The sequence below is a fragment of the Syzygium oleosum genome, unplaced genomic scaffold (assembly GCF_021117445.2).
Source record: "Syzygium oleosum isolate NSW1041296 unplaced genomic scaffold, Sole_v2.1 Sole_v2.02, whole genome shotgun sequence".
Lineage (NCBI taxonomy): Eukaryota > Viridiplantae > Streptophyta > Magnoliopsida > Myrtales > Myrtaceae > Syzygium > Syzygium oleosum.
Genome location: NW_026607486.1, coordinates 17,310,147 through 17,330,385, shown reverse-complemented (window position 1 = coordinate 17,330,385; position 20,239 = coordinate 17,310,147). Strand labels below are relative to the sequence as shown.

General features: G+C 44.5%; 3 protein-coding genes across 4 annotated transcripts; 1 reads left to right on the top strand and 2 right to left on the bottom strand.

Annotated features, from left to right (window-relative positions):
• The first annotated feature begins 585 nt into the window (after positions 1 to 585).
• LOC115669866 (putative NAC domain-containing protein 94) lies at positions 586 to 2,123 on the top strand. Its single transcript, XM_030591014.1, has 3 exons — positions 586 to 769; positions 922 to 1,205; positions 1,425 to 2,123. The coding sequence occupies exons 1-3, from the start codon at positions 586 to 588 to the stop codon at positions 2,121 to 2,123; spliced, it is 1,167 nt and encodes a 388-aa protein (XP_030446874.1).
• Positions 2,124 to 7,187: 5,064 nt separating this feature from the next.
• On the bottom strand, positions 7,188 to 9,976 carry LOC115664113 (60S ribosomal protein L34). The gene is made up of 4 exons (XM_030586059.2): positions 9,809 to 9,976; positions 9,578 to 9,657; positions 7,620 to 7,729; positions 7,188 to 7,519 (listed from the first exon to the last, which is right to left on the bottom strand). Exons 1-4 carry the CDS (start codon positions 9,885 to 9,887, stop codon positions 7,426 to 7,428), a joined length of 363 nt encoding a protein of 120 aa, XP_030441919.1. The 5' UTR covers positions 9,888 to 9,976; the 3' UTR covers positions 7,188 to 7,425.
• Positions 9,977 to 15,019: 5,043 nt separating this feature from the next.
• On the bottom strand, positions 15,020 to 20,046 carry LOC115664112 (probable apyrase 6). 2 transcript variants are annotated; one of them, XM_030586057.2, is made up of 8 exons: positions 19,199 to 20,046; positions 18,809 to 18,921; positions 18,234 to 18,341; positions 17,280 to 17,334; positions 16,531 to 16,719; positions 16,333 to 16,430; positions 15,930 to 16,126; positions 15,020 to 15,745 (listed from the first exon to the last, which is right to left on the bottom strand). In XM_030586057.2, the coding sequence occupies exons 1-8, from the start codon at positions 19,884 to 19,886 to the stop codon at positions 15,472 to 15,474; spliced, it is 1,722 nt and encodes a 573-aa protein (XP_030441917.1). In that variant the 5' UTR covers positions 19,887 to 20,046; the 3' UTR covers positions 15,020 to 15,471. The 2 variants fall into 2 exon arrangements, with proteins under 2 accessions (XP_030441917.1, XP_056164358.1); XM_056308383.1 differs by lacking the exon at positions 16,531 to 16,719.
• Between the last annotated feature and the right edge of the window lie 193 nt (positions 20,047 to 20,239).

The window sequence follows — 20,239 nt, the reverse complement described above, 5'->3', positions numbered from 1 at the left end:
AATTAAGCTATTATTTTCATCATTCATTTAGTGGACGTATGACGTGATGATTCAAGAGTACGTAAAAGTTTCTTTGAAGCAAGAATCTAGCCGAACAAAGATAAGCCTGTTACATAAAAAATATATCCTCAAATAATTTGAGAGATTAGGTTGTTAAATTTGTAAATCAAGAGTTAGCATTCAACGTATATTCTTGAATTATTTCAATTTTTATCTAGTCAACCATTTCATTTTACCAAGTTCTTGGGTTGTCATCGGTAGATGTTCTTTTTTTCTTTTTGGGTGGTTTGAAGTTACTCGCAGAAGACACGAAGCTTTCCTAATTAAAAGTCCACCAGAAAAGACGGCTGATCCTTCGGAGGCAGACCCCTCCTCAGGTAGCATATAATCTCCATCCAATTAACTCCAACGCTTCTTCACTTATATTAACCACCCTTGTCTCTCCTTCTTCAAACTTCACAGTCTCTCTCTCTCTCTCATATATTACTCTAGCTAGGGTTTTAGATCAAGGGTTATAAGTGAAAGACAGGACATCGTTAATTTCTGTGTGTGTGCTTCAAGAAAAGAGAGTGCATAGGTTCTTTAATGGAAGAGAGAGTTGATTGTGAGAAATCAATGGATGAAGTGATGCTTCCAGGGTTTAGGTTTCATCCCACAGACGAAGAGCTTGTAGGGTTTTACCTCAAGAGGAAGATCCAACAACGACCTCTTAGCATTGAGCTCATTCGGCAACTCGACATTTACAAATATGATCCATGGGATCTCCCTAGTAAGTTAACTTAAACACCCATTAATTCGTTATTGATTCGTTTTTCCTTTTTGCAGTATTATCGTATAAACTTTACATCGATAAGAGTTAGCTAGGTTTTAAGGAATAACGAGATTCGAGTTTTTAATTTGATTTTGTTTTTGGACATGAAGAGTTGGCGACTACAGGAGAGAAAGAGTGGTACTTCTACTGCCCGAGAGACCGGAAATACCGGAACAGCGCGAGGCCAAACCGGGTAACCGGGGCTGGGTTTTGGAAAGCCACCGGGACCGACCGGCCGATCTACTCGTCAGAAGGGTCCAAGTGCATAGGGCTGAAGAAGTCCCTGGTTTTCTACAAAGGTAGAGCTGCCAAGGGCGTCAAGACCGACTGGATGATGCACGAGTTTCGCCTCCCTTCTCTCACTGACTTGTCATCACAAAATATTCCTGCCCATGTAAGATACATGCTCAACAAGTTTTACTTGAATGTGTAGAAAGATTTTCCTTTTTCTTTAGTAAGTTTTTTCACAAAGCAGTGTTAGTGCAAGTATTTTCTTGCACGTCTTGCATATATTGTGCGTGTATGTATGTCGAAGTACGCAAGTAGCAGTTTACTCTTGATTTAATGGACCTCATGAGTTGATCAAATTCATTATTTCTCGATGTTTTTGCAGGACTCGTGGGCAATATGCAGGATTTTCAAGAAAACGAACTCGACCTCCCAAAGATCTCTCGCTCACTCTTATGTCTCTCCAACGTTACCATTTGAAACCACTGCCTCAGAAACTGCAAACTCACTCATTCACTCTCAACTAAGCCCAGACACTCCTTCCTTCTCACCATCCCCATCCAAAACCAACTCCTCCATTCACATTCCTCCTGACAATATCACTCCCATCTTGGACTCATCATCACTGGTTCCATGGACTAATTTAGACTTTGCCATCATTTCATCGAGCATCGACCCGAACCCTAATCACTTCCTCTTCCCACCTCTCCACGAAACAACCACCTCGGATGTCTCCTCCATTCTTCAGACCATGTCGTCCTCTATGTTCGGAGATGTTGGCAGGAGCTTCGAGTGCGATTTAAATGACCATCAAGGACAGTTCAACGATGGCTTCTCACTACTGACTCTACCGATCGAAATGCAAGCGAACGATGCGATTGCCAGTTGCGAAGAAGCGTCCTCTTTGTTCCCGAGGAACCCGAGCCGCGACAAGCTGTGGGAGACAGTCCGGTTCGGCGGTTCTCCTTACGGCTTGGACGATAATTATTTGAACGTGGGGGATGCATGGAAGTCAAACTTGGCGTGGGATGCAACGAGTGATTTGTCAACGTATTATTATTCTACCACCAAGTGCTTCACCTAATTTAGTCATCGAAGTGATACAACGATGGCTCGAACGGGTCGATGACTTCCAAGGTTGTAGTCCACGACTCCACGCACAATATTGGGGTTCTCTAGGAGAGAGAGTTAGGTGATTTTCATTAATTTCTTCGATAAGAGAGAAGGGAAATCATTTGTTTATATGTAGAAAAATTTCTTAGATGAAAAATGCTTTTTAAAATTAGTGATAAGAAGTCGAACCCCTGCTCGCGAACCCCTGCTCGTGGTTTCTTCCCAAGCTTTATTTATTTGCTTTTTGTTTGTTTGTTTGTTTGTTTGTTTTTTTTGGGCTGGATCTTCCCAAGTGTAGCTGATGATCGAAGATATATATATGGACTACTATTTTGGAAACTTTTGCACACGAATCAGAATCAGAATACATTGTTTGTCTAAATCTTCTATCGCAGCTTGTGATCCTCCAAAGACAAGACATGCTTCAGGATAACATGCGACAAGCAGAGCCTCAAAAAGTTGAACGAACTCTTCAAGGATTGCATTCTCTGGTCAAATCTTTTCCCGGTTCTCCATTTTGTTTGCTTTTAAAAAGCTAGGACTTTCGACTGCTAAGTTATCAAAGAATAACGATAGTCATATTAAATGCTTGGTTTACAAGAATGACATGTTATGTGATATAACGTGGTGCAATTGGACTACAAAATACTTAGGTTATATTCCACATTCGGAGTTCCAAATGGGAAGATAGACCTCACTTACAATCGCTTTATTCCGCGTTTTTCCTTCTTTGCTTTTCAAAGATGATGCATGATAAAGCCAAAGCCTGACAATCGCTTAACTTGGTGATTATTTACTTCTTAAATTCGTACTTCGAAACCAGCATGCCAATGCCCCGGGAACTACTAATTGCTAGATCTCTATTTATGGGGAAAAGTGCCAAAAAAGTCATAAACCTTTTGCATTAGTGCCAATTTGGTCCTAAATCTTTTTTTGGTGCTAATTCAGTCCTAAACCTTTTGCATTGGTGTCAATTTAGTCCTAAACCTTTTTTTGGTGCCAATTAAGTCCTAAACCTTTTAAATTGATGCCAATTCAGTTCTAAATCTTTTGTTTTTGTGCCAATTTAGTCCTTCCGATCAATTTTGATCGGAATTTGCCGATGTGGACGCCTGCCGGCCGGCGGCCGGTCACCGGCGTCGACGTGGACAACTATAATATTATTTTATTATTTTTTTTTGAATTTTTATTTTTTTCCTTTTTTTTCTTTTTTTTTCCACTTTTTTTTTGGTTGTCTTCCTCCTTGCTCTGGCCGATCACCGGTCCGGCGACCGGCCAGAGGCCAAAGGCCGGCGAGCTCGACCTCGCCGGCCACTGGCGACGGCGGCCTCGCCCGACAAGGGCGAGCCTCGCCTTGGTTGGGCGAGGCTCGAGCCCTCGCCGGAGGCCGCGGCGAGGGCGAGCCTCGCCATGGTCGGGCGAGGCCCGACCTCGCCGGATCTGGCCAGGTCGACGCTCGACCTCGCCAGATCCGGCGAGGTCGGGCCTCGCCCTACCGAGGCAAGGCTCGAGCCCTCGCCGCGACCTCCGGCGAGGGCTCGAGTCTTGCCTCGGTCGGGCGAGGCCCGACCTCGCCGGATCCGGCGAGGTCGAGCCTCGCCCGACCATGGCGAGGCTCACCCTCGCCGCGGCCTCGGGCGAGGGCTCAAGCCTTGCCTTGGTCGGGTGAGGCTCGACCTCGCCGGATCGGGCGAGGTCGGGCCTCGCCCGACCATGGCGAGGCTCGCCCTCGCCGCGGCCTCTGGCGAGGGCGAGCCTCGCCATGGTCGGGCGAGGCCCGACCTTGCCGGATCCGGCGAGGTAGAGTGTCGACCTCGCCAGATCCGGCGAGGTCGGGCCTCACCCGACCGAGGCAAGATTCGAGCCCTCGCTGGAGGCCGCGGCGAGGGCAAGCCTCGCCATGGTCCGGCGAGGTCGAGTGTCGACCTCGCCAGATCTGGCGAGGTCGAGCCTCGCCCGACCAAGGGGAGGCTGGCCCTCGCTGGGCGAGGCCGCCGTCGCCAGTGGCCGGCGAGGTCGAGCTCGCCGGCCTCTGGCCTCTGTCGGCGACCGGCCAGAGCAAGGAGGGAGACAACCAAAAAAAAAAAATGGAAAAAAAAGAAAAAAAATAAAAATTCAAAAAATATATTAAAATAATATTATAGTTGTCCACGTCGGCGCCGGTGACCGGCCGGCAGGCGTCCACGTCGGCAAATTCCGGTCAAAATTGGCCGGAAGGACTAAATTGGTATAAAAACAAAAGGTTTAGGACTGAATTGGCATCAATTTAAAAGGTTTAGGACTTAATTGGCACCAAAAAAAGGTTTAGGACTAAATTGGCACCAATGCAAAAAGGTTTAGGACTGAATTGACACCAAAAAAAGGTTTAGAACTAAATTGGCACTAATGCAAAAGGTTTAGGACTTTTTTGACACTTTTCCCTCTATTTATGGGGCTCTCAATTCTTTTCTTTTTCTCCTCCCACTTCGGTCAGGCGTGATAGGTGCGATCTAACGAATCCTACAGTAGCCGTTCGCATATCGATCAAACTAAGCCAAGCTCTCTAATTAAAACGGGCCAAGCTCACGTGGCACCGCCGTGAAAACGTACAAAACCATATACATTTTCAGGTCCCTAGCAAATGATCCTGTTTCGGCGAACATCGAATCGAATAAAAAGTTGGCCGGTCTTGGTGTCTACCAATGCATAGAGTGATACATTCTCCAATGAGTCGAAAAGCTCGACCAGGTTATTTTTTTTGAGCTGACCGGTTCCTCTATCATGTGCATCAAGAATGACCTTTGAGCACAGGGTAAAGCAAGCTTAACCATTTGACGCTTCTATCTTCTATCAGGCATGGAGAATGTGCGTGTGCCGAGGACAACAGACAAATTCAAGCCAGCTTACACCTAAACAAAGCCCATTACTAAGTAATATTTGAAGTGATCAGTTTCAGGGTGGGACCGCGAATTACCCACTAAGAACTGATTCCACAAAATGGGAATCGGGAACCACCTATTGGTCCATGGAATCGGTCCCACCAAGCACTAACAAAAAAGAATGCCCTCTGATCGTGTCCATAGCTCCTTAGATTCACCGTGACACCACCGAGGTAGCTTCACCGTCCATGACCTGCTTATGTTTTGGTGAAAAAAGACCCAAACATAAGCAGACACTTTTTGCCCCGCCTTCCGAATATTGCCCTGATTTCACTGTCCATGACGTGGTGATATCAACACATTTGACAACAGAGGTAGCTTCTTTAATTGCCCGCCGTCGGACCAAACCCAACCCAAGTACATGGAACAAACTCATCCAACACAGTAAATTAGACAACTTACAGGAGACGGAGGCGAGGCCGACTGCGAGGGAGGGCTGGAGGCGAGGCCGCAACTGTTGATGTATGGAATCGAGGGCCGAAGGCGACTGTGAACCGAGAGGCTTGGCTGGTGTGATCGTGTGAGAAGCTAGAGCAAGAGAGAGGGGAAAATTACCAAAAAAGTCCTAAACCTTTTGCAATTGTGCCAATTCAGTTCTAACCCTTTTTTTTTTGCCATTTCAGTCCTAAACCTTTTACAATTGTGCCAATTCAGTCCATTCGGCCACTTTTGGCCGGCCGGCGCTGACGTGGACGCCGGTCAGCTGATGTGGCATTATTTTAATATTTTTTTTCCTTTTTCCCCCTGGCCGGACCGGCCAGGGGGAGGCTCGCCGGCGAGGCCGGCCTCGCCGGCCATGGGCGAGGTCGACCTCGCCCGGCCATGGCGAGGTCGAGCTCGCCGGCCATGGGCGACTGGCGAGGCCTCGCCCGGATCCGGCAAGACCTCGCCGTCGCCGGGTGAGCTCGACCTCGCCCGGCCATGGCGAGGTTGAGCTCGCCGCCATGGGCGAGGCCAAGCTCGCCCGGTGACGGCGAGGCCTCTCCCGATCCGGCAAGACCTTGCCGTCGCCGGGCGAGGTCGAGCTCGCCCTCGCCATGGCCGGCGAGCTCGACCTCGCCCATGGCCGGCGAGGCCTCGCCCATGGCCGGCGAGGCCTCGTCCATGGCCGGCGAGCTCGACCTCGCCATGGTCGGGCGAGGTCGAGCTCGCCTAGCGACGGCGAGGCCTCGCTAGATCTGGGCGAGGCCTCGCCCATGGCCGCCAGATCTGGGCAAGGCCTCGCCGTCGCTGGGCGAGGTTGAGCTCGCCGGCCATGGGCGAGGTCGAGCTCGCCCGGCGACGGCGAGGTCTCGAGGTCGACCTCGCCCGGCCATGGCGAGGTCGAGCTCGCCGGCGAGCCTTCCCCTGGCCGGTCCGGCCAGGGGGAAGAAGGAAATTTTTTTTTTAAATAATGCCACGTCGGCCGCCGGCCGGCATCCACGTCAGCGCCGGCCGGCCAAAAGTGGCCGGATGGACTGAATTGACACAATTGTAAAAGGTTTAAGACTGAAATGGCAAAAAAAAAAAGTTTAGGACTGAATTGGCACAATTACAAAAGGTTTAGGACTTTTTTGGTAATTTTCCCCAAGAGAGAGAGGTGATCGTGAACAAGAGCAAGATGAGGCACGGGTAGAGACGAGAGGAGAGAGTTGAAAGGCTAGAGGAGAGATGGAGACAATTGAGAGGTTGGGGTTTCTTTTTAGAGGAAGCGTGCACTGCATCATGCGAGCCTTGCCCAAAAATATTATCGTAGGTGAACTGAGATAGCTCAAATTAAATATATATATATATATATATTGGTCCAGTCCAAGTGGTGGGCAATTCCACTTTGGAACCGAGAACTGAACCGGTATAGACTAGAACTGGCCGGTCCGAACAGTTCCCGGTCCTTTTGCCCTAGGGCCAATGCGCTTAAAATACGCAAGGCAGTTACTTAACCAGGCCACGTCTCCAATCAGTCTTGTCATTATGCGATCAAGATGATCACTCCTGGAAATGGCGGCAAACTCAGAGTTCCTTCTCTAGAATATTGTCAGTTCCATACCGGGAACTGCACATCTCAAATTGAATGATAAAAGGCAAAGGAAAAAAAAAGCCATTGCAAATGATCCAGAGCAATGGAAATGAACCGTGTATAAACCCCAAAAACCAATTAATCTGGTATTAAAGGAAAGCAGATAGTACATGATTTTACAGTATCACCAAGAAGCAATTAAAAGGGAAAGAGAAACAAAACATCAGCTCGATGAATTTGTCGACAAAATCAACTATGATGGTCTCACATTGCTTTTCTATGACTCCCTATCATTAAATGTAAGCCAAAATTACATTCTTCGAAGGTCTAACCCAGAGTGGTTCCCAGTTTCTGTATTCTCAGCTTTTTGAGGCAAGCTTTTCCTTTGCCTTCTGAATCTTCAATACCTTCTTCACAATCTTCTGCTCTTCCACTAAGAATGCTCTGATGATCCTATATAAGTCAATAAAAATTTAATAAATCACAGACCGTCTTCTATGTTGACCACAGAAACAAAAATTTCAAGTAACAACTGTTGTGAGCATATTTGCACCTCTCTCGAACAGCTCCTCCAGACAAGACTCCACCATATGCCCGGTTTACAGTTCTGCGATTTCTAGACAATCTTGATCTCTTGTATTCTGCTGGCCTCAAGTGAGGAATCTACAACATGGCACATTGTGGTTAGTAGACGAAGGTCAAAGCCTACTGCAGAAAGCACAGACAGTATAAGGTAGTTCAGTTGCAGTCAGTATGCTCTTTTTTAAGCAATAAATTATATCTTGAAACTCATTAAAACATCGTACACAGAGGCTACATGTAAGTAGCAACTGAGATGACCACTGAAACGTGTCCCACGTTTACACCATCTGAGATTTGACTTTCTCTCATATAAGGTTGCTAACAAAGCCTATTATCTAAAATTACTTAGAAAGATGACATGTGCTTTTTTGTATATGGCATTCCATAAGAGGCCAAAGCAGTTTGAATCTACATGCCAACTTAGTTTGTTGTCTGCTTGCTTCTTTTTTCTCTTTTTGTTCCTTTTCCTGTACTTCAATGACCTTACAATGTTTGAAGTGGAGCACAAGCACTCCTTCTATGTCTATTATTCTTTTGTATATTGTCATAGTTCCTGACATACTTTCATCAAATTTCTTCCACAGCAGATATAACCCATTCCCAAATTTTTTTACTTCATTCCTCCTCAGTTAGTCTGTCCTCCCTCACCAATCATTCTTGATTTACTCAAAGCATTCTCTTAGTTCCATTTCTAACTTCTTCTTTAAATGATTCAGTGACATGAAGTAGACAATATGATTGAAATTTTATTTGGGAAATCATTTTCATATGATTTTTAAAAACCTATACTCTGCTAGTTTGAATGTCAAAACGCATATTCAGGAAGAAAAACTTGCTGGTATAAAGAGCAAAAGCATTCTAAAAGAATGAATTGCTGTCTGGTCGTTCGAAGGAATAAGGAAATTTCACATCAAACTAATTTTTTTGTTCGAACTTTTCCAGTTTCTACACTTTAGTCACTATCAAACCATCAACATTCATTGTTCCATGTATTTTCATCTCTTTAACGCTTTCAAAAGCTTCAAACCCAATAAAAACCAAAAGTTTTAACTTTTATTAATAACAAATTAGGTAAAATATTACCCATCACACTGCAAAGCGGGGTGATGTAGCTGGTCTAATACAACCAAGAGTCTCAAGTTAGTGCCTTCCTGCATTGACACAAGGCATCTCACAACATGCAATAATTCTCAACTAACTTAAACCCAAATAAATGCCAAAGAACCTGCCCGTACATTTCATTTCCTAGTCAAGGAACAAGGTCTTGATGATACAATATAGCTAGGAGTTATGAATCTTTCTTTGTCTAGCCTCATAGATGTGAGACAATGATATGCCCCACAACTAATCTTTTACATGTCAACATGAATGGCCAAAGAAGATCGACTTTATGACGATTTGATTTCATGTCAATTGAAGAGTTCTGGGCATCTGTGGAGAGTCCGATCAAAATGAACACACTAGGCTATGTATACCAACTGTAATAATGAGCAAGCCTCTCTCTCCCCCCTCACGCATGAAGCTGTGACCTTTCATGGAACTGCAATAATTTTGGCTGCGTACAATTCACATATGGAGATCATTCACATGATTGCTCACATCCACCACAGAAAAGCAGACACATCAGAATGGCTACCGAAACCACAGCAATTCACATAGCTATTCAAGCACGGGATCCACAATTGACCACCTACTAGCCGTCACTCTAGTTTCGTGGTGATGAGAATGCGGGCCAACCAAGCATTCGGACAAATTTTACGAATTCACCCAACAAACCCGATCAAAAAATACCGTCCATTTGCTACATTGGTAATTATTCATACAGCGGCCAATATCAACTACACCAGTATCAAATCACTCGAAGATCTACGAGACACAGCTTGATCGACACTAATGCAATTAGGCGAGAGAGGCAATAAACAAACATACCCCCTGTATCCTCTTGCCGGTGACCGGGCATTTGGGGCCACTCGCTCTCTTCTTGGTGGTCTGGTAAACCAGCTTCCCTCCTGCACTCCAATTTCAACCGAAGAAGAAGAACAACGACAACAACTCAGCGCAACATCCGTCAAAGCGACGACGGCATTGAAATCGAAACCAATACACACAAGTTCTAGAGCAATGGGTCGGAGATCGAATGGGAGATGAAGGAATTCATACCGGGAGTCTTCACGACCCTGTGCTGGTTCGACTTGGTGGCATAGCTATGCCGCTTGCGATACGTGAGACGTTGCACCATTTCTGTGCGCGCGCGCTAGCCCCTCTCTCTCTCTCTCTGAGGAAATCGGCTGGCTAGAGGAAGAAGAAAGGGCTTTTCCGGTTCGCCGTACTTATCTATGTGCTGAACAAGAACGGGAAGGGCTTGAGAAACCCTAGATCCAACGGTTGAGAATCAATCTGTCCTGGTTCTCGTTGACTGCCTTTCTTGTAGGGTCCGAGTCCCGAACTGGGAGTCAAGCCCAATTGGGACTGATTTGGGCCTCAGCGCTGACGTCACGAGGCCCATCTGAAGTAGGCGAGGCCCGAGCCCCGCCCTTTTTGCCAAGGGAAAGTGGCACACATGGTCCAAGAACTTTGACCCAATGTGCAATGTGGTTTATGAACTTTTAATTTGTTTAGTTTCTAAACTATATGAAAATGTTCAATGTTGTTCCTGAACTTGAATTAATGGAAAGACAATCATGCGGTTCATGGACTACATTGAATATGAATCAAAAGTCTAGGGATCTCATTACATATTGGGTCAGAATTCAGAGACCATTTGTGTCATTATACCTTTTGCCACAATGTATTCTCCAGGTCCACTCGAATGATGGGTTGGCCGGTCACACCAATGATCAATTGTAGGCGTTGCACATAAGTGTAAGGGTCCACATGAGTTCGTCATGGATCATCTGAATTACATGAATCGCTTTGAGCTTTCCGATCTTCAATTTTTGTGATGTGGATTTTCGAGTAATTGCTTTGGCAAATTTCTACTTCAAATACTGAAAAATTGTATCACTTGCTTCATTACATCATAACCGCTCCCAAATCCGGCCCACACGTACATTATGCTACATGGGTCAACCTAGCAGCAAGCAGGGTGAGCATCAGTTTTATGAACCGGGTTGAACCGGTTTTTGAACCATTATATTAAAAGAAAAGTTTCACGTTCTCCGAATTTTGAACCTTGTCTTCAATGTGAAGAGCACTTACCACTCGATTAAGATAGCTATCTTGTTTAAAAGAGAAAAAGCGGACAATTCCTGGTCCCGTTCTTCGGAATCAGGGATCAGTTTCGGGTTATATCTTGGGAACCAAACCACCCAGGAATTCACCCCTAGCAGGCATTAGCTCATGTTGCTGTCTGATGCAACACTAACAGCAATGTCTCGACTTGTTAGTCTCGCGTATTCCTCGGCTCATGTCGGCACTAGAGAAAGGTGGGAAGATTTGGACTCCGTCTATTTATATTGGATCAGTACTTTAGATTCACTTCCTAGTTCCTGGAGCTACGAGTTTTGCCGATTTGATTTAGTGTCATGTTCCATTAAACTGAATCTGAATCCTCCACTGAGCTATTACTGTGCACAGTTATATGGAATGTGAAGCAAAATCAGTTGAGTAGTGTAAACCGCATTAGGGATGTCGTGACCCGAGACGGTACAGAAGCAAATAGGATCATGAAATGTCCTCAAGTTTGCCAGGTTACAATCATGTCTTCATTGCGGGAGGCAGTTTATGAAAAGGACATAGATTTGGACGAGCAGAAAAAGAATGTCTTCATTTTAGTGTAGGAAACACACGGCATCAAGTATGAAAAAACAGGACAATCAAACTTCTTCCTCACAAAACTTACGGCAATCGGCCGATCTTTCCTTTTACTGATCGAACAAACTTGCCTATACTAATCGCTTTGCTATACAAATCTCTACATTTAACAAGGACCAAAAAATAAGAATAAAGAGCGCAAAAGAACAAACGAACTAGCCATAGCCAATTCTAGTGTAACTATTTGGGATCCCTGAGATGGCTCGTCTCATGCTCGTCTAGCATTTCCGGCAAATTTGGTCCATCTTCCATTTGAAGAGGGACTAGGATGAACTAGGACGAACTAGGACCTGTTGTGGATAGGATCCGAGCCTCCTCGAACTTGTCTTTTGCTCGACTGGTTAGGATCGAAGCTCGCAGCTTTGCTTGCAGATGTCTTGCCGGTCATTAATTCCATGCTGGTGTCCTTCAGCAGGCGTCGACTGGATGATGCTATATGCCGATCTTCTTGGGCCTGTCTTGCAAGAAGTTCTATGCTGGTTAAGCCCGAGACTTGACTTGGCTTAACCGCTAATGAACCGACAAGGATCACAAAGATGAATGTTCTCTGGACCAGAACATTCATTGTTTTGAGAACTAGAAAAGCCAGAACAGAAGAAAGAGAAGATGCTTCTTGTCTCAGAGAAAAAATGGGAATTTCTTGAGACTGCCTGTCCTGCCTCCTCTTATTGTTCCTTTCCTGTAGAAGCAATGCAGGCTATTTATCAGTCTTAGTTGGAACTATCTGTGGAGGGAATTTTGAGGCATTCAACAAGGAGGGGCCCAGAAACAATTGTTTGGGGGGAATTTTAGATTCACCTCAAAATAAACATCATGAGACTTGTAACGTAGGCATAGTAAGGCTGTTTTATGGAAGAATCTGACAAAGGATGAATCGAAAAAAGGGGAAGTGGAACAGTGTCCTTGAGAAGCCAAGTATCTTTTTTCAAACTCGTTGTTCCCAAACACATCTGTCATTTCCTCTGCTTTTTCTCGTTCGTCTAACTTTGAAAATGGCCAATCACTTCTAAGTTCTCTTTATGGTCTTTGGTCTTTAAGAAATTGCTAATTCAGCAGGCAATGCTTAAAAGTGCTCTCTCCCAGGGAACAGATCCAATTTCCTAGACTTTCCATCTTCTTCCCTATTCTAAATAGAAACTAATCGACCGCTGTATCGACACAAGAATGTCACTGAGTGCACCGTTGTTGGTTCTAATACTTACACATTATGATTTTTCATGCCTCGGGGATACTAAAACCGCTGCTAAGAGTAAAGTAAGATCGAGAAAAAGGAATGCATCAAGTCTGTTCTTGAGAGGGGGGCATCCTGGTGACTGATTGTTCCTTTGTTACTAAGTAAAGGCGGGTTTGCTTTTTGTTTATTTAGTACATGGAAGAGTAGTGACTAGGGAGACGGCAGTTAACATGGGCCATTTAAGAACCAGTGGATTGGTACAGGAGCAAGCAGACTGGAATCAAATGGAAGGAGAGGAGAAAAGGGAACAAATGGAACAGCACACTAAAGAAAACACACACTTCCTTTATGCCATTCCGGATTTAATTCTCACTTTAGAATTCCAAGCTCTTTCCTCTAGGAACCAAAATAGATTAATATATAAAGAAATGAATCGGGTCCTGGTTTCTTGTGCTGAATGTGTTTCTTTACGCTTTTTCTTTTCTCTGCTGCCTGTGTCCCCCCTGATATTCTGATTCAATGTCGTTTTTCAGATAAGAAAGCGGCCAATTCCAACTCTCTTTATCACCTGTGGTTGTTTCTTATCCTGGTCTTCCTTTTTCATGCTGTGATGTTATGTGCATATCACATGCGTCGGAACATTCTGTAGAATATATTCCTTGAGCTTTGTCTGGCAGATGGTGACTTGAGATTGAGGTGAAAGGTGACTCGAGTCACGGTCTGAACACGCCTGACTCAGCTTGAACATGATGCCAATGTGCTGATTCTTGTTCTGTTTTTCCTCGACCTAGTAAGAGGGTGTGCAATACGCCTAAATACTTGCCTCTGCTCTATGCATACCCAAGTTCAAAATCATTTCGAGAGAACCGCTTGGGAAGGATGTGGGAACAAGCACAAGCATACCAGTCTGTGAACATAAGGGCATTTGAGAATCACCACGTGTTGATCTGTAAACTAAAAGTTACCAGAATCAGGGCCGGCGCAGTCACTTGGAAAGTGAAACGTGATTGGACAATCTGATTTTCACCAAGGTTAAGGTAAGAAATCATGGTCCCTGGTTAAATCATGTCACCTGATCTCCCATCAAGCAAGCACCCAAATGTACGAAGTCGAGACCAATTACGATTTCAAGCTCATGCCTAACCAAATCAAGGCAAAAAATAACTGCTAACTTGCGCCTTTTGCTTTTGCTTTGGAACGGCTGTGTACCATGTATATGTTACTTATTAAAATCCAGCAACCTATCAGCAGAATCTCAGGAGGGTCCATGCTGTCTTTGGAATTTCATCAACTCCGATGAACTTAAGGAGGGAAAACAAATAAAGCGAAAAACTGAGATGCTGGGACTTTGTAGATTCTCAAGGTTGGTCTTAAAGCTCTGGCTTTCCTCCACTTTTTCTTAAAAAAGAAGAACAATTAAACTGAGGCCATTTCGCTGAACGAGCCCCACATTGACAGTCTCGCAAAGACCGATCCGGTGCTCGTATGACCGAGCCGCCGCTGATAAGGACAGGTTCTTCTTTCTTGTCATATTTTATCCTATCAACTCTGTATTCAGACATCCTAATACATTTTAAAGTTATTGCTGCAATTAGACAGCTGAACAGAACTGCACAAGAAGAAAACGCTCCGGAGCTTGTATCTGTGATGACGTTCGGCCCAACGCTATCTCCAGGTGCCGAGGCTATCATTCTTGACCCAATGTTCAATCTTAAGCCATAACGTGCACTCTGCACAACCTAATCAACAAAGTAAAGCTGGACAATGCAAGAGGAGAGCAATATTACCTCATGTTCGCATTTTCTCCTTAACCCCTGTGCATGGTTTTGTCTTTCCTTAATCTGCAGGTCAAGCAACATTGATTCACTAATCTCTTAAACTAAAGAATTCACTGGTATTTGTGATGCCATCATGAGTATGTAGACTTAACTAATCTCCAAGAGGGTGGAACTGGAATCTAATCATTTTGATCAAACTCTGTCCGGGGCCTTCCTGCTTCTTAATTTGAGAATAAGTTCCACCGGAGGCCTAAAGCTCAAAGGGACATACATATATTCCCACCCAAGAAAAGTTACAAAGGGAATGCCCTAACTAAAGTTTTTAACGGTAAGATGCTTCCCAACTCTAATTTAACATTGCTGCGTATACATGAATCTCCATGGAAAAGTTTTAATTTTTCCTTTCATTCCATTTGCTATCTCACACTTGAGACACGAACCTGTAATGAATTCTACAGACAGTAACCTTATTTAGGTAACTGCGAAATTTTTAACGATGAAGTCACCGCTGTGGAACATCGACACAACAAACCCGAGGATATCTTTTTCTTTTTCAACCTTTTCTCATTTCCCAATGAAACAGCAAATGAATTAACACAGAACGAGTGTACCTCCCAAAGAGAGGAGAGAATTGCATTCATTTTATAAATTTAAAGCTCAAGTCAAGTGTACACGTCGTGATACAATGATAGATATGGCGGGCCCAAGTTGCCAGAAAATTATACTTCACAACAAAGCACTAATCCAAGGGTGATGTTCGGTGGTGTGGCTAGGATGAGCTTTCTAAATATTTCCGTATGCACCCAAAAAAGTAAAAAGAGGAAAGAAAGAATGGTATAGGGCATGAAGGATGCTCGACCTCCCAAAGATGTCATTGCACAATCCCTGCAAAGATCCTACTATATACAATCCGAGAGCCCCCGTTCAGCCCTCAGAGAGTCCCTTCAGGCTAAAAAATGCGGAAGAAAGATACCGACAAATCGTGGTGCCAAACAGTCATGGCTCATTTCTTCCGATTGTATGGATGCAGAAGATGGTTAGTTGCTCTAAGGAAACAATCAGCACCTGTTCACCCGAGTCACTATATACCGTCCCTTCTCTAAGTCATAAATGGTCTTTACTTGAGGCTTCCTCCACTTTGATAGGGTCCATGAGACAAGCATGGATATCATCAGAATAGCAACTACCGAGAGTAGGATGGGCGAGTGATTAATGAGAATGGCGAAGGGCCAGTTGGGCTTCTCTGCATCCGCAGCAGCTGTGGTCTGCAAGATGAAAGCTCCGAGAGCCCAATCCAGAGGGACACTCCCTACCTGATTAGCAAATGCAATCCTGTTTAAGAACAAACACATTTGATCACCAACAAAGGACGAATAACAAATATTCTAATGTTGAAGTGAGCAGACATAAAAGGGAGACTTCATGGAGGGAAAATGCAATATCTCATCTTTTTTTAAGAGAGTAATTGACCAATACCAGTAGAAGGTTACTCTAGTGAAGGCATTGAATGAGTTACCTATCATCATTCAATGCGATTCCAAGACTATCATGAAGGAAGGCTACAATATAAGCTGAAGAGAAGCAGTAGCGTAGTAAGTCTTCCTCATTGATCGAATGATGTCTCTTCTTCAAGATTGACCAATCCTCTCCACAAAAATGTTCCCCAGCCAACATCAAATCAGAAAGAACTGCTTTTTGCGTCAATCCAAAAAACTGAACAAGCAAAATAGCGCAGAGAAATGAAGAAAGTTAAAAGCGCACAAAATCAGGGTACCCCAACTCTCAGTTCAAACTAATTAATGAAACAGGGGATTTAATGCTGACAGATGGAATTTAATCCCGTTAGCCAGACCTTTTACTAGAGCACAGTGTGACTGTCTATATAGGTAAGTTCATACTATGCAAGGAAAAACTCATACCTTTGACGTATAGAAAAAATTCTCTGTAGCAAGAAATCTCCCTTGAAGCTTAGGCGTGAAAGTTGATCCTATGTAGCATTGTCGATAAGCACACTTATCTGCATCACAGGAGAGAGAGAGGATGTGGACCACAACTAATAAGCAAAGACTAATATAGCCAGAATATATGTCAAAAATTAGTCTGTGAGAATTGACGACCATTTTCCTTTTGTAATAGTTTAAAGGCCGCAGATCTGCACTCTGAGAAGTTGCCCTTGGAATCAAAAGTGGACAAGAGTCTCTCTTTATCATCCACTGAATCCGGTGAGAGCTTCAATGGCTCGGCATGAGAGTACCCTTTTGGGGTGCAAGGATCAATTAACATCCCCTTTTGAAGAGACTCATCATCTGCACAACATATAGATGCTAAGGAAGTGTAGAAACAAAGAAATATATCCTGCTCCACAATCATGTATAGTTAATAATGACCATCGTCAGAAGATTGAAGCAACTTGCGAAATTGATTAAAATTGATAACATGTTCATATAAAAAACAAGGAAAATGTTTAAATAGTAAATGCCAGTTCCATTCCTTTGGATGTACACAATTTCCATTTATCTCTTTCTATTTGTCTGATTCCCCTCAGCTTAAAGGTTGATAGGTAAAAGCTTCAAAACATATTGATGCCAAAGGACGTGCAAGAATGTAGACAGTGTTTTTATACAGACTAGTGTGCATGTACATATATATCAACAGATAGACACATATCCACACATTCTGTATGTAATAGGCACATATGATGCATAGGTTCGTGGATGCACGGGTACATAGACACATACAAACTACATTGGCGTCTGGATGAAAATCACAAGATGCAGTAAGTGGCTTATTCAAATTCAAACCAAGCTGCAATGTAAACTTTGAGCGTCATGCATAATAAGCTGAGAGTAAATGTAGACATACTTACCCAAATTCTTTTCTTCAGAAAGAAGCAGTTCTTTCAATGACTCAAACGCAACAATCTGCAAATTACGAATTTGATAGCAAAAAATCTTAGGACGGGAAACAGCACAAAAAACTGATGTACGTTGCATAGAGAAAAAAAACCTAAGAAAATTTTTACCACACTCACAGAAGCTGACAGGAGACATCACAGTTACCCACTTTATGCGCAAGCAATGGTAATGCATAAACCCAAATGTTCACAAGTGGGACTTCTAGAGAATGAACTCATACCTCTTTATAATTAGCCAGCCTCCTAGTTTTAATCTATTATTTCGTATTGTTGGGTCAAATCAGGGAGCAAGATAAAGCATAAATTGTCCGAATAAGGTAAGAATAGACAGTATGTTCATCGAGATGTTTAAGCCAACATCAGAACTTATTAGAACCAGCATCATTTAACTCATTAATGACCGTCATCATTAACACTTGAATGACTCTTCTACAAAAAGACGGCACATCTGGTTTACAAATTGAGATCACGACATAACCAAGTTGCACAAGTACGATCTTAGGAAAAGGAAAAGGATAGAGATATCAATTTGAATTGGTCACAGCTTCTTATTGACCACCCGCATTATAGCTTATAACTTGGTTTGAAAAAAAGTTCGTTTTTTTACATGCATCATTTGGAAACAACCACTAAGCTTCACATATCACTGTAAGTATTTTCTGACAAATTATTTACCACAAAAGTAGAAAGGACAAAACAAAGAGATAAAACATCAACCAGTTAACAAAGAAACAAGATAAGTGATGAAGCAGGGATATTCAAATTACAAATAGTAAATCAAACAAAAAACATGGATTCATCAAATGAAGCACAGAAAAAATTATTAATATGATATCAAGAAGGGCAAGCAAACAAAAGAATTCACTCCACATTAGCAATAGGGAACGAAGCAAAAGAAGACAGTACCTGGCCAAATTGAAGAAAGCTGTGGCTGTAGAGGTTGTATGTGATGTTTCCAAATTTCACAGTTCGTGAAAATTCAGAAGGTAATGGCTCCCTTGAAGAAAAGGTCACCTGAAAAAGAAAGTAGAATGTAACACTAAATCAAAGTCCTATTTTTTATGCTTGGGCATAGGTAATAATTTCGTTGGTAGCTCTCGGCAAGGTTCAACCTTCAATATTATCAGGTAACAAAATCAGTATATAGTAAGTATATTAATTATATTACGAAATATAATCCACGGGGCTCTCCCTGCTAATAGGCCAAATCTTCAATGAAAATGACACATTGTAGTTTTAGCACTATGAATAAAGTCAAGGCACCAATATAAAAACTGGTATAGCAATTCAAACTAAAATTGCTTAGAGACAACTTAGAAAGTGAACACCATACATATCAGTAGAGAAAAGCTGTTTTAAGTTTTAAAAAAAATTGCAAGACTATAGCCATATTATTTTACAACGATGAACAATTTGACTAAAAATGGGCACCATGAGTACCAAAAACATAAAAAGATCAGTATAGGGAGATGAAACTGCACCTGAGCAGAAGCCCCACCAAGTTCAATGATACCAGTAGTGTCCTGTGGATCACCCCCAAGAGCACCGAGTGCATAATTAGCAACCACCCAAGCGTACACCCCTTCATCAGACCCTGATGCAACCCAAAAATGAGCTTCACGATTTGCAAAACAAGCACCAAACCCGAAAAAATACTTCGCCTTCTCCCTCCCCGTGTCCACTAGACTTTCTCAGGGCTCCGCAGGAGAAGAAAGACAACTTTCAGAACTCCCCAGGATTAAACTAATCAAAACTCATCCATTTCAAATAGCTATCAACCTCACACCCACTCTCTAATGCATTCAGTAAATCACCACACCTGGCATTATCGCTGAACTGTCAAAAACCATACCAAGTGATAGTGGCCAGACCTGTAATAACCGAAGCCCACTCATCCTGGAACTGGAATCCGGACACGCGAAGAACCTTCCGGCATGAGTCGAGGATCTGATCCTGGACGCGCCGTTCGAGCATCCGCAGCCCTGCCGTCGCCATCAGCCGGACCTCGGTCTCTCCCCAGAATTCCCTCGGCACCTTCCGCCTCGCGAACTCCACCAGCTCGGCCAGTGAGGCGCCCGCCTCGCCCGGATCCTCCGCGTACGCCGACAAGCCCGGATTAACCCGCAACGACGCCAGCCCGTCTTGCCCGAAATCGAACGCCGCACCGTCCCCGCTACCGTAGCTGAACACGTGCATCCGCGTCCCCGTGCTGCCCCCGTCGATCACGATCGCGTACCTCCTCCTCGCGAAGATCGAGAGGCCGCGAGGGGAGAGGAACGCGTAGCAGAGGACGAGGACGAGCGCGAGCAGGACGGAAGACAGGAGGCAGAGGTTCGATCTGGGAGGGTGCTTAGCGTTTCGGGAGAAGAGGTTGGTGGATCGGGAGCTGTGGCGGAGCTGGAGCTTGATCGGATCCATGCCGCGGCCGTCGCCGTCGCCGTCGCCGTCGGCCTCGGTGCTGCGGCGCTGGTCGTCGTCGTCGTCGTCGGCGGCGGCGGCGGCGGAGGTGGCGGATGATTTCTTGTTGCTCCCGGCTTTGCGGGCATTCGATCGTCGCATGAAAGGGTTGGGGAGAGGAGAGATCGAATCACGCGAGGCCCGAGACGGCGGTCATCGAAGGTCCCGTCGGTTTCGTCGTCTTCGCCTCCGCGTCTCCGTCCCCTCCTCCCGCTGACTCTCGTCTCCTCCGCGCGTCGCGACGCGAACGGGACGATGAGTTGTCATTTCCCCACTTTCCTGCGTTTCTTCTTCGCGCCGAAACGGCGTCGTGACCGGAAGATGGAGCGTTGGGCCTCGGATGGGCCTTTGGGCCGCCCGATCAGGCCCATTCGAGTGCATGTTGCGGGCCGTCCAACGGCTTCGCTTCGGCCGACCCAAATTTGTCTCCGGCGCCGGCGGTGGCGCAGAATAGT